This window comes from Phodopus roborovskii, unplaced genomic scaffold, assembly GCF_943737965.1.
Source record: "Phodopus roborovskii unplaced genomic scaffold, PHOROB, whole genome shotgun sequence".
Classification (NCBI taxonomy): domain Eukaryota; kingdom Metazoa; phylum Chordata; class Mammalia; order Rodentia; family Cricetidae; genus Phodopus; species Phodopus roborovskii.
In genome coordinates, this window is record NW_026125425.1 from 1120 (window position 1) to 14071 (window position 12952).

At 47.6% G+C, this 12952-nt stretch overlaps 1 protein-coding gene across 1 annotated transcript in view; it reads left to right on the forward strand.

The window, feature by feature from the left end:
* Positions 1–2940: 2940 nt before the first annotated feature.
* LOC127215302 (arf-GAP with SH3 domain, ANK repeat and PH domain-containing protein 2-like) overlaps positions 2941–12952 on the forward strand; it is a 52659-nt gene continuing 42647 nt past the window's right edge. Inside the window, 5 exon segments of the mRNA XM_051175673.1 lie at positions 2941–2980; positions 3211–3287; positions 3508–3580; positions 8598–8697; positions 9601–9670. Coding sequence (XP_051031630.1) covers positions 2941–2980; positions 3211–3287; positions 3508–3580; positions 8598–8697; positions 9601–9670 — 360 coding nt within the window.

Genomic DNA, 12952 nt, shown 5'->3' on the forward strand with positions numbered 1-12952 from the left:
CCTCACCACAGGGTCCTCCACGTGGCGTCTAGAACCTTAGAATGACTTCCATGCACTTTAACTTTGCTTCTTAAATTCATTTTTGATTGTTACACTTGTAATTTGTTTTTTAAAAGTATTTTGAAGACTATATCATGTTTTGTTGCTGTTGTTATTGTTGTTGTTGTTTTGTGTGTGTGTGTGTGTGTGTGTGTGTGTGTGTGTGTGTGTGTGTAAAGATAGCACTTGCATCCTTAGAGCAACTGATAATTTGTTGTAACTTCTACTGCTGGAGAGAGAAAGAGAATGTTGTTCTGTTATAGACAATTAGAAGTAGTCAGGCATTGGTGGTGCACACCTTTAATCCCAGCACTGGGGAGGCAGAGGCAGGAGGATCTCGTGAGTTTGAGGCCAGCCTGGTCTACAGAGCGAGTTCCAGAACAGGCTCCAAAGCCACAGAGAAACCCTGCCTTGAAAAACAAACAAGCAAAAAAGAAGATAAAAGTAGGGCAGCCCTTGAAACAGTAACTAAAAGGAGGCAATGACACTCTGAGAAGTGGGTACACTCTGAGATGTGGAAGGGTGTATTGAATTGCCTTGCACTTTGAGAACATACTGCTCAGAGCTATGAGGGCCAGCTACTACATGAAGGACTTGGGATATTGCCTTGATGAGGCTTGGGAACTGGAGCTGTGAGGTTGGCTCTCATGCCAGGAAGGGTGGGTGCCATGGACAGATCCTCAATAGATGAGGTACCTGTCCTGGTGTGATGGTAGTGTGAGCATGGGGTGTTTGGTACAGTGTGAGAAGTCCAGGAAAGAACCAAAGATTGCATCTAATTGTTCTGTTTCAAGACTTGAGAGGCTGGTTGAACTGGCTAGAAAATGTCTAATAGGAAGAAAACAAAGAACATCTGATTTGATAACACTATTGGTAAAAGCCCTTTGGCTACAGCTTGAAAAAAAAATGCTAACTGGCTTTGGGGAAAATTTTACAGGGGACACACATCTATGAGTATCACAGTGACTGACGGACAGAGGTCACTGAGACAACCCTTAGCTCTCTTGCTTTGAAGCCACTGTGGAGCCAGCCTGGCATCCTCCATACAAAGGGCACAGCAGATGGGAATCTGAAACTCAGAGCAAGAGTTGGGGGGGGCATTATAGGTAGATTTGTAAGTTTGACAAAAGATAAAAACTACATTTTTAGTTCAACTCTTGTCACTCTCCAGGTGTACTCTCCAGGAAATGTGTGTGTGTGAGCAAGCCAGTTTCTCCAGCCCTTGACTGTACCCTTGCTCTCTCCATCTACCTCAGGGAGAGTTGCCAAGCTGCAGAGGTGCCTAGGGCTGTGCACCTGTTCCCTCCCCAGGGACCGCTCGCTGCCTTTGCTTGCCGCCATGTTCCCGCCTTCTCCTATACTTGTATTCTCTGTCCCCTATGTTTATCTCCTCCTTTCTGTGCTCTATCTAGCTTACCATAATTTAGAGTGACCAGGAGATCATCATATAAGGAAAAACTAAAGCACTGGGTTCACAACAGTAGGGCCCAGTTCCTGGTTCCTGTGGCCCTTCAGTTCAGATTTCCTTGTCAAGTTAGAGAGCCCAGAGGCCAGGGGACCCAGCATGTTTGCTCTAACTCTGGCCACAGATATCTGCACAGATCACACTGACACAGGGCCTTAATTGCTAATCCAGAACATGTGTTTGGGAAACAAAACCCAGTTAGATCCAAAATGTACAGTAACTATATGTGTATCTAAAGTGTGAGATAAGAGCATCCTAGCAGTCTGGCCTCAGTACGTCCTGTTAGCTTGATGTCATGGTCCATGGCCCTGTGTGTGTGTGTGTGTGTGTGTGTGTGTGTGTGTGTGTGTGTGTGTGTGTGTGAGATCACTAAGTTAAGTGACAGGCTACATGGTTTTTACAACCCTTCTGTCTTGTGGCACACTTATTATGAAAGAGTCTCATGGGGCCATTGATGAATTTAAAAGGGAAAAAGAAAAATCACCTCGGTGAATATATACTTGAGACCCAGGTCTCTTTCTTCCCTCCTCCCAGATTTTTATTTGTCATTTATTTTTGAATTTGTGTCTGAGACAGGTATGTGACATATGCATGTTGTGGGGGTGACCCTGAGGTCAGGAGACAACTTTGGGAGCCTGTTCTCTCCTGTTTCTGCCACTGTGTGTGGTTCTAGCCAATTCTCTTATCTTCACTTTGCTTCTCACCGTAGGAGTTCTGGGATTAGGGGTGAGCTTCTTCTGTAGGTTTCCCAGGAAGGGTTGAGTTCTGGTTGTCAGGCTTATAAAACAGTGACTTTCCCTTCCCCTTTCCTATAACTCACAGCACGGTGCACTAGTAACTTTGCTCCTTGTTGTGATAAAATAGCCTATATGTAAAATAAGATTGTTTCTTATTTAAATAAAAAAGGAGGAAAAAAAAGAGTGGAGGTTTGCTGTGACTCCTGGCCTGTGTAGATGGAATCTGTCCAGAGGGGAAGTTTCAGGTAACAGATGAGGTGCTTGGTCATGTGGTGTCTGAAAGCAGATAGACCAGTACTGGCTTTCAGCTTGCTTTCTCTGGGCCCCCAGCTCACGGGATGGTGCCACCCACATTCACATTGGTCTTTCCTGCTTGGTTAGACATTTCTAGAAATAAATGTCCTTGCACACAAATCTGGATGTGAGTCTCCTAGGTGATCCTAAGTCCAGTCAGGTTGATGGTGAAGACTGACCAGCATGCTTTGGGGCCATGCTGAAGACTAGCGACTTTGTCTTAAGTGACCTCACAGCCTTGAGTCCCTAGCCTTAGGAGATTCCTCTTGTTGTTTAACCTTTAAACCCATCAAGTCCTCGGTGCAGATGGAGCCCGGCCATTCATGTGTGTCAAAGTTGCCCACTTTCTTTCTTGCACTGTTTCCCACTTAACTGTTTCCTGTCGAGTTCTCTTGCTTGCACTCCATGTCGTCAAAGTCCTCGGTGTCTCTGTCCAGGGAGTCTGGTAACTAGGAAATCAGGTCTCCTTCTGTGTGGGGAGGGGAATGCTCAGGCTCACTGTGATTCCTTCTCTGTTCATTTACAACCTTGTTGTTTCATTCTGGCTTTGCCGGACTGTGCACATTCTGTTCTTCCAGGAGCCACATCTCACCGAGCCGCCTTCCCTCCAGTAGTCTCATGCCTAACAGCCTTCACCCCTGTGACACCCAGTCTCTGCTTGTTCTTTCCCCCCAGCTTTTTTCCAGGATGGGCTAAAAGCGGTAGAGAGCCTCAAGCCTTCCATTGAAACGCTTTCTGCAGATCTCCACACAGTGAGTAGCCTCCCTCCATATGGTGCTGTGACCATTCAGGGCCCTGTTTCTGTAACCCTGTGCATGCCTACTGTGCTGTGTGGAGAGGACTGGCCCCGTGGTGCTGAGGGGTGGTGTGAACAGGCTATCCTCACATGTGCTTATGTGTGGAAATACCATGATCTGCTACATCTAAGTGTGCCTTTGTCTTGCTTTTCTCTGCTTCGGTTGCTCTTCAAAGATCAAACAGGCCCAAGATGAGGAGCGGCGGCAGCTGATACAGCTTCGGGATATTTTGGAAATCAGCATTGCAGGTTGAACAGAAAGAGGTGAGGGGATTTAAGATTGGAGGATATCACACACACACACACACACACACACACACACACACACAGAGTGTGGCCAGGTGTGAAGCTTTTCTTGCTCTGCCACTTTCTGGTAGTTCTATTTGTCACATTTATACCCTAAGTTCTGTCCCTGGACTCTGTGATTTCCCTGTTCTGCTGTGTGTGAACTCTCCCCATTGTGATCTCTCCCCAGTGTGAACTCTCTCCAGTGTGATCTCTCCCCAGTGTGAGCTCTCCCCAGTGTGAATTCTCCCCAGTGTGAGCTCTCCCCAGTGTGATCTCTCCCCAGTGTGATCTGTCCCCAGTGTGAGCTCTCCCCAGTGTGATCTGTCCCCATTGTGAACTCTCCCCAGTGTGATCTGTCCCCATTGTGAACTCTCCCCAGTGTGATCTCTCCCCAGTGTGAACTCTCCCCAGTGTGAACTCTCCCCAGTGTGAGCTCTCCCCAGTGTGATCTCTCCCCAGTGTGATCTGTCCCCAGTGTGATCTGTCCCCAGTGTGAGCTCTCCCCAGTGTGATCTGTCCCCATTGTGAACTCTCCCCAGTGTGATCTCTCCCCAGTGTGACTCCCTGCACTGTGAACTGCCCCCACTGTGAACTCCCCCCCCTTGTGAATTTTGCCCTGTGTGAACTCTCCCCAGTCTGTGAAGCAGGGACATAACAAGTTCCCTTAAAGCCCAAGGCCATTCTCTGTGCAGTTAGTCTGGGCGTGGTGCCACATACTTATAACCCCAGCACTTGGGAGTCTGAGGCCAAGGTGCTACATGGTGAACTCAGGCCAGACTGAAGTATGTAATGTTGCTTTGCATACAGATCAAATGAAAGATGAGAAGAGAGCTGGTAGGATGACCAAGAGGCTCAGTGTTTCTTACGTAAGCTCGATAGCCCGAGTTCAAGACCCAGATACCACAGTGGAGGGAAAGAACTAACTGGAAACCATTGTCATGGCACTTGCCTGTCACACAAACACTAACAATAACAACAACAATAAAGAACAACACCACCACCACCCACTCTAACAGGTGCTTGTCACACAAACTAATAACAATAATAATAATGATGTCTACTCTCACAGGTGCATATCACATAAACACTAATAATAATAAATAATAATAATGTCTATTCTCACAGGTGCCTGTCACACAAATAATAATAATAATAAATAATGCCCACTCTCACACACAGATGCATATCACACACACACTGATAACAATAACAAAACAATTTTTTTAAGATAAAAAAAGAGTAGGGAAAAAAAAAAAGAGTTGGGGCTGGAGAGATGTCTCAGAGGACCTGAGTTCAATTCCCAGTACCTACATGTTGGTTCACAACCATCTATAATGGGACCTGTTGTCCTCTTCTGGCCCACAGGCATACTTGCAGATCACTCATGCTTAAAATATAAAAAAATGAAATTTAAAAAAAGATAAGTTTACATATGGCTCCACTGCAGTGGCAGCCATCCGTGGTCCTTGCCTGTTGTTTCTTTGGTGTGATGGCATCTTTGTGTCCCCACACATCACAAGGTGACAATAATATGGCTTAGGTGTTATAATGAGTAACTTTGTCTCTAGTCCATTGTTCAGGTTAGCCCTGAACCTCTAGGCTCAAGTGATCCTCCTGTCTCAACCTCTGAGTAGAGGGATATAATGGGAATTTAGCATTAAGTCCTCTTCCTTTTCAGTAAATTTAAGTAGCTGCTTAACAAAGCATAGTTCTTAGTCTGTAACTGAATCTCGTTGTTTTTCTCCCAAATGCATTCACCTTTGTGACCGAAGTCTAGAGAGTAAGTACCCAGTATTTTCACAGATTGAAGAGTTCCGCATGCTCCCCTCATAGATAATTTCCTCATATAGCCTAATGGCTAGTTCATTTCAGCTTTCAGTGTCTCCTCTTTCACTGTGGTACATGGTTTTCCTAAAAAGACCATATTGTTCGGTTGCATAAGATGGGTGAAATGGAAAATCGCCATGTTTGCTGTACACTTCTGCTGTCATTCTGTAAGCCCTCCTAGTCCATTCCTGAGCCCTTTCTCAGCAGGGCTGACCCTTAGCGCCTTCTCCGTAATGCTGCTTTGCTAGAGACTGCCAACAGTAAGGCGACCTTTCCCTGGTCCCCACAGTGCTAGCCTGTGATTTCAGATGATGGTCCTCACAGTAGGGAGTAGAGAGGCTTGAGAGCTGAAGTGCTGTGAGGTGGCTGCTCTCCAGATCTCTGGTGTAGATGGTCTGAGGAGGCTCTAACCCAGGAAGAAATGACGCAGTGGGAAATGAGGAGGCGTGGCTGGGCTGGCAGCCGTTGGTGTACAGAGACTGGGATGGGTCTGGCTGTACAGAATTTGAGGTCTGAGTTAACGGCTTCATCAGAGAGTTGTTACTGACGGTTCTGCAAAGATATAAAGCTTGACCGTGCAGATGACAAGTCTGGTGGCTTTCACTGTGGGCTGAGCTAGCTAACCTATTTGCGGGATCTTCTTTCTTTTCCCTGGCTTGTGCCTGGTGACTCCTATCAGGCCGAGTTCTTAATGCCCCTGATTGTGAGGATGTTTCTTGCATCGATTGCTTTTTGGTGCTGATGTTCAGTCATGGGCATTCTATGGACACAGTAGCAATCCATTAACAAATGCCAAGAAGTCAGGTTGCATGTGTTTCCATCTTTTCCTGTAATGTCTGGGCATGGCTGCTTTACCCTGCTTCCCTTCAGTTGGATTCTCCTCTGAGACTCAGAAAGCTGACGTATCGGATGGACTTGAGCAGACTGTGACAATTCAAACTGCCTGTGTAATAGAGAATGACATGGAAGTTCAACCATGGCCCTCAGACGGTGCCTTCTTGTTTGGCAGGAGCGGTGACTTCCTGCTCCCCCTGTGAATGTCAGCCTAGGTCAGTACCGAATGCATCAGTAGGTGGCTGCCAGCTGCTTTTCTTTACCGCCCTGTGGCTGTACTTCAGTTTGGGATCCTGGCCTTTCTCCCAGTGTTTCTCACAGCACCCTGGTTATATTGTTTCCCTCTAGAGAGGACACTTATGTTAGATCACTTCCGTCTGAAGAACCCCAGACTTAGAGAACCTGTGAAAACTGAATGGTGAATACTGGTATCTGAGCCCCAGGCCTGATTCCTATCTGTAATCCTGTGATCCCAGCACTTGGAGGAAGAAGCCCGGGATCTCTGTGATGCACAGAGTGGATGCCAGGCCAGCCAGGGCTACATAGTAAGACTTGTCCCACTGTGCTCACACCTACTGCCTGAGCCATAGTGGACATTTCTGCTGCTGTCCGCCACTACCTGACACATTTCACCAGGCGCCAGTCCTCCCTGCTAGCCTCTTCTTTCCTTTCCATCTTGCTGATCCACTCTTGCTCAAGCTCTGCCCTCCTAGTTAGAGGCCTGGGACTCTTGGGACATTTGTCTCTCCAGTCATGGGTCCTGCCAGCATCAATTTCCTCCACTAGACCCTAATTCAGGCTGCCTTTCTCCACAATTGATCTGGCTGTCCCTTCTGTTGGTCAGCCTGGCCTGAAATCCTTGATCCTCTTAGTGCCCCCGTGCTGTGATTACAGGTGTGTACCATACCCAGGTCAAATTAGTCTTTGGTGGATTTAATGGGTTTAATTTTAGTCTCCCATAAAGAATTATCCAGACAAGCAAGCAGTATTTCTCCTTTCCCCTCCATGGTGGTATTCCTCCGAGTGTGGGAAGCTAATTTTTCCTCCAGATTTCTAAGAGTTAAAGATGCCATCCTTTAGGGAGAGTGTGAGACCAGAGGCTGCCTCCTGTGAGGAGTATAAAGTCAGCACCTGGACATTGGCATTCTTGGGTCCAGTACTAGGCAGACAGGAAGATAACGCAGTATTAGCACTCAACAGTACTCCCCAAACAGATCCTACCAGCGGCTCAGTGCCCTCTGCATCAAACCTCTGCTGCCTTTTGGTAGAAATCGACAAGCTGATTCAGAAATTTATGTAAAAGTGCAGAAGGACCAAGTTGGCTCACACATCCCAACCTCAGAACTGACCACGGAGCTGTCTCAACTGCAGCACTGTGGCGTGTTGGAATGTGCATGGGTGTGTGAGACAGCATTGAGTTCGGCCATGAGCCATACCTTTATCTTCACCGGGGTTGCTGGGACTGTGGGGGGGAAAGAGTGGCCTTGAGACAGCTGAGTGTCCACCAGAAGTGGGGTGAATCTGAAACCCCACCTCGTGTTGTAACCTTAAATTAACTCGAAGTAGAGCAGACACCCAAGAGTAAGGATTTATTTATAAGTGCAGCTGCCATGGTCTTAAGTTAGGTGGTGGTTTCTTATGGTTGGCCCCCTAGACACAAATTACAAAGATATTCCAGGCTGGGAAGAGTCCACGTGGCTTGCTGCCGCTTGGAACAGAAGCCTGTCTGACTGCAGTGGGCTGCTTCTGCCTCCTGTCTCAGCGTGTGCCTCCTCCCTGTGTGATGACCACAGCCGCCTCACCTTGAATCTCTTGTTCTTGGGCAGCCTTTCCCTTTCACTTCAGTGAGACTCTTCCTGCCTTGTGCACCTTTGACCCCTCACTTTTTGGGTGTGTTTATTCTCTGTTCAGTTTGGGTTGTGTTGCTTGTCATACATTGGTTCCTTCCCCTGTTCACGCGCTGCCTTTGTTTCCCTGAGAATGGTCAGCTGCTTGCCGCCTGGGGGAGGCTGGCCTCAGTGTCTGTTGGATGACTTCCACTGTGGCTCTGTGGATGGAGCTGTGGTATCAGAACTGGGCTTCTACTCTGCACTTTACTTTGGCTTCAGATGCTCTGTCCCTAGACCGAACCCCTTAATTTGTCACAGCTCTTGTTTCCTCTGGGCCTGGACTGTAGCTTGGCAGAATGCACAGTAAACAGAAAAGGAAGGTCTTTAGCTTTTGCCTGGTTGTGAACTGTTCGTGGCATTTCACATCCTACTTACTTCCTGAAGATCTGCCCGTGTCCAGCACTGGTGGCTGCTCCTTCTGCGTTCAGTGTGGGATGAGGACCTGTCAGGACTGGGCACTGCCCTAGGTTCTGGAGAATTCTCACTAGTTCTTGCCCTCAGAGACTCATATGCTAGGTTGGTCTTCAGGTGGGTAGTGTGACTCTCAGCTGAGCCCATGGATGGCCTGCTCTGTGACTGTGACACTCCTGGTCAGAGTTGGAGCAACTGAGAGCAGGGCCGCCCTCCTCACACACACCATGAGATCGACCAGGTTGGGAAGGGAGTATTTGACCAATGCTGTTTGCCAGAAGTTTACATAAGTGACCATATCTGTCCTTTGTACATTTACTGTCTTATTGGGTGTTTTCCTGGGAAACTGAGGTAAAAAGGCCAAATAGCTTTGGTTTCCATTTTGTCCACGTTGCAGGCAGTTGTCTTTCCCAGCGTCCTTTCCCTAGGTTTCATCAGTCCCAGCATCTCCTAGCCATTGCTGAGGTCCCAGAATAAAATCCACTCGCCACCAAGGTGGCCCACTAAAGCCAATTTAGAAGTGCTGATAGTTTAGGGGGAGATAGAGAAGCTGGGATGAGGCAATACTTTCACTAACCTCCCCCAAAGCCAGCACTAAATCCTGATGTTTGACATTTCCTTCTACAACCTGATGGATGGCTTTTATTAATTTTTTGGTGGGGTTCTCTCTCTCTTTCCTCTCTCTCAGTATGTGTGATGGTGGGGGATATTTTATAGTAATAATAAAACATTTAGGCTTATGTTTCTTTTTATGTAGTGCAATTTCTTTTTAAACAGGGACTTAAACAAGATACATTAAAAAACAGTTTCTTGACTGAACTTTTAGGACTCACAACTGCCAAAGTACAGCGTACAGCTTACATCAGCCTCAGGGGAACAAAGAACACGGGACGGAGCGGAATGGGAACCTGTATAAGAAGAGTTGGGTGGTGACTAGCCTGCTGGACGCTGAGTTGGAATGTGTGCTGATACTGCCTGTGTTAGTGTCTAAACTCTCCTGATTTCCCCCTCCTCCTTAAGGATCAGGAAGGTGTGGCAAAAGAGGAAGTGTTCCGTTAAAAATGGCTTCCTGACCATATCCCACGGCACCGTGAGTATTTATCTCCGCTGGGGTGGTTGCTGAAGGCTGTTCTGTGGCATTTGCTGTGGTGAAGATGCATTTGGAAGTTTCCCATTAGGAAGCTGTGCTCTCCCTCATTGTGGAGTGCCTGCAACCTAGGTGTGCTCTTCTGGTCATATGTAACCTGGTTGCCTTGCATGTCTTCACCAAATCCAGGACAAACTGATCACCTGGGCCACCTTTCTGTAGCAGCCTTTGACTTCCAGGAACGATCAAACGCCCTGCACCGCTAGCTTCAAACTGGACATTATCCTTACAAAGACTTCTGCTGTCATTAAAGGAATCAGATCCACAGAAAGGGAATTCCTTATCTTTCTTATAGAAACTTTATATCTGTGCCTAACCTCAATCAAGTTTTTCTCCCTGTTAGCCTGTTTGTAAGAGCCCATGACACATAATGTAGGCCTTTGGGCTTGTGTGGGTAAAATCACTTTGCAGTGTAGCTTTCAGAGTCCAGGAACTGTCACAGCCTTTGTTCCCTCACCTGGTGTGACTGGCGCCAGTGAAGCTGGTCTGGATTGTCAAGGCCATGGGTTGCCCTTTTGCTGGGCACAGGCAGTGTCTCCTCCAGCTGCAGGTCTTACACTGCATTTGTATAAGGGTCATGATCATGGGTGGTGATGACTTGAGCCTTGTCTCAGTCTTCCTTCCCCCCTCATCCTATAGTCCCCCCTGAAGCTGAGTTGGGCAGAAGCACAGTTGGACTTCTTAGTGCTTTTGAGTAAACCAAGAAAGCTTCACCTGAAGGATGTCACAGAAGCAAAGATGATGCTGTGTGGGTTTGGGGAAGGGACTGTCCCCTTCACTTTTGATGAGTCCCTTAAGGGCAAGATACCTTCTCTGCCATCTCAGCTCCGGGAACTGATCATGTCTCTGGACTTGGGGGAGTAAAGATCATTTGCCTTCCCTTAACCCAAGCTGCACTTCACTCTGAGCCTGCAGATTGGATCTGGACACGCTGTTTCCATACAGCAGGTGCATGCACGTGAAGGGGCATGGCTGCTTTGTACCAAGGGAAGCAAGCGTGTTTAACCATGCACCCTTTAGATGCAGCATGCCAGGCCAGGAGGACGGCTGGGTTTCCCTAACAAGCCTCACCGTCTGGTGCCATGCCTCATTTCACATTGTCCATTAGGTTGCTTTAGCTCAGGCCCACTGCCTCGATGCAGAAATCACTGCTGAGTGAGGCCCCTTTCCTTTCTTGTCATAAGGCACATCTGCTTTCTTGGGGTCCCTGAGGTGCAGGGCCTCCACTTAAACCAGCAATGGGGGAGTGCAGGCCTGGTGATCCCTTGCTGGCAGTGTAGTTGATTTTGAGTGACTTCCAGCATCCCAGCTTCCTCTCCAGAGGCATAATAAAAATTCTTTAAATTTTGGTGAGTTGCCCCAGTTTTGGGCAGACAGTAGTTATAATTATCTTCCCCAGGTTGCTGCTGCTTCCCCTTACAGAGTGTACATGTCTTTTAAGAGCTGTGTGCTTTGAGGTGAACCCTCTCAAGGAACCTCCACTTGTGGGGAGGTGAGGCATCTCTGCCATTAGCAGCCACTTCCTGCTATTTCTGTAGGTGGGTCCCAGCTCAACCTCCACCTATCTCCTTGGCGAACCTGGGTAGCTTACTTTCCGTCCCTTTAGTTGCTAAGTCAATCTTCCCCCCCCTCACGCTGTGTTGTTCTATGTGCCCTGGCAGTCAGGACCCTGGAGGAGCCTCCATGTTCCTGTGCATCCAAGTGTTTGCCTGTTGTGAGCGAGTGACCCCAACAAAGGGATGGATGCCCGGGTGGCCTGTTGTTTGAGGGTTTGGTTTTGTCTCACTCCTGTAGCTTGCCCATCTGGCCAGAGCTTCTGGCTGTGCTTCATCACCACCGTGAGACAGGGACAGGGACAGACAGGTCTCTGAAGGTCAAAGGTGAGAGAGTGGGAATCTAAGAGCACTGCTGGCACATAGCTATGAATAGGGTCTGTGGGAACAGGGAGCTCCTGGGAAATGCTTGCACTGCCCGGAAGTCAGACCCTCTGGGAGTGAAATTGCTGCATTCTTTACTCCCATGGTGTACAGGTGTACAGGTACCATCCAGGATGGGTACAGTGAGAGTTGGCATTGGTATTGTCACAGCTGGTTGTGTTTCTGGAACTGTGACGGTCATCCTTGGGATTAGGTGCTCTGATAGGGGTCCTTTTGACCAACTCCACAGCACCCACCACTCTAAGGCCTGGGGGCTGCATTGTGTGCAGAGTTACCTGCTGCCTCTTAGAGGGCCCAGCATTTTAGAGAGAGAGAGAGTGTGTGTGTGTGTGTGTGTGTGTGTGTGTGTGTGTGTGTGTGTGTACGCGCGCATGCGTGTATACATGTATGTATGTCTGTTATATAGTTCTTCTGTTTCTGCCTCCTGAATGCTGGGATTAAAGGTGTGTGACAGTACACCTAGCCAGCTCAACATTTTAAAAAGTGATTGTTACTCACTTGGAAGAATGAGTTCATATTTGTGCTTATAAATTGTTTTAAGGACTGGATACACAGGTTAGTGGTAAAGTGCTTTCCTTACATGCATGAGGCTCCTGGTTAAATCCTTACTGCATCAGTCAATCATCAATCAATCAATGGCTTTAAAGCCTGGGACATTTAGTAGAAAGTAGAATTGGCACAATTAAGTGGAGTCTCTAATAACCTCTGCCCTCACGCTGCAGACGCTCAGGCTAGTGGGAGCTTCCCAGTTGCTAACATTTCCTGCTAAACCCAGGCTGCCTCGGGAAGGAGACAGCACTGTTCTCCAGCTAAATTGAATAATGACTTTGTTTTCTTCAAAATGGCTTTGTGTGTGTGTGTATGTTAGTAGATAGAACTTTCTCCCATAAGTTTCCCTCTCGTTTTTTGTTGGTAGCTAATAATCTGAATGAACAAATAGCAAGCGGCTATTAAAGTGAAACCTGCCAGAGCTGGTGGTGTTTAAGATTTCTCTCTGTGTGTCTGTGGGTCCTTCTTGGCCGCCATCTTTAACAGGTAGCTATATTCATGGCCTTGAGTTCCTAGTCCAGATGAAGGCTCTGGGCCTTTCCCTGTACTTGGCTTTCATTTGCTGTGAAGTGAGAGTTTCTCTTTGGGGATAATTATCAACGTAAGGAGTGAGGGTGCCACAGCAGGGAAGAGAGGTGACAGAGGTGGGGAGAGAGGAAATATAATTAACTCTTAGTTGTGGATCTCAAATGTATGCTGGTAGCAGCCGTGGTTAGCTGTGTAAGACTGGGTATGGTCA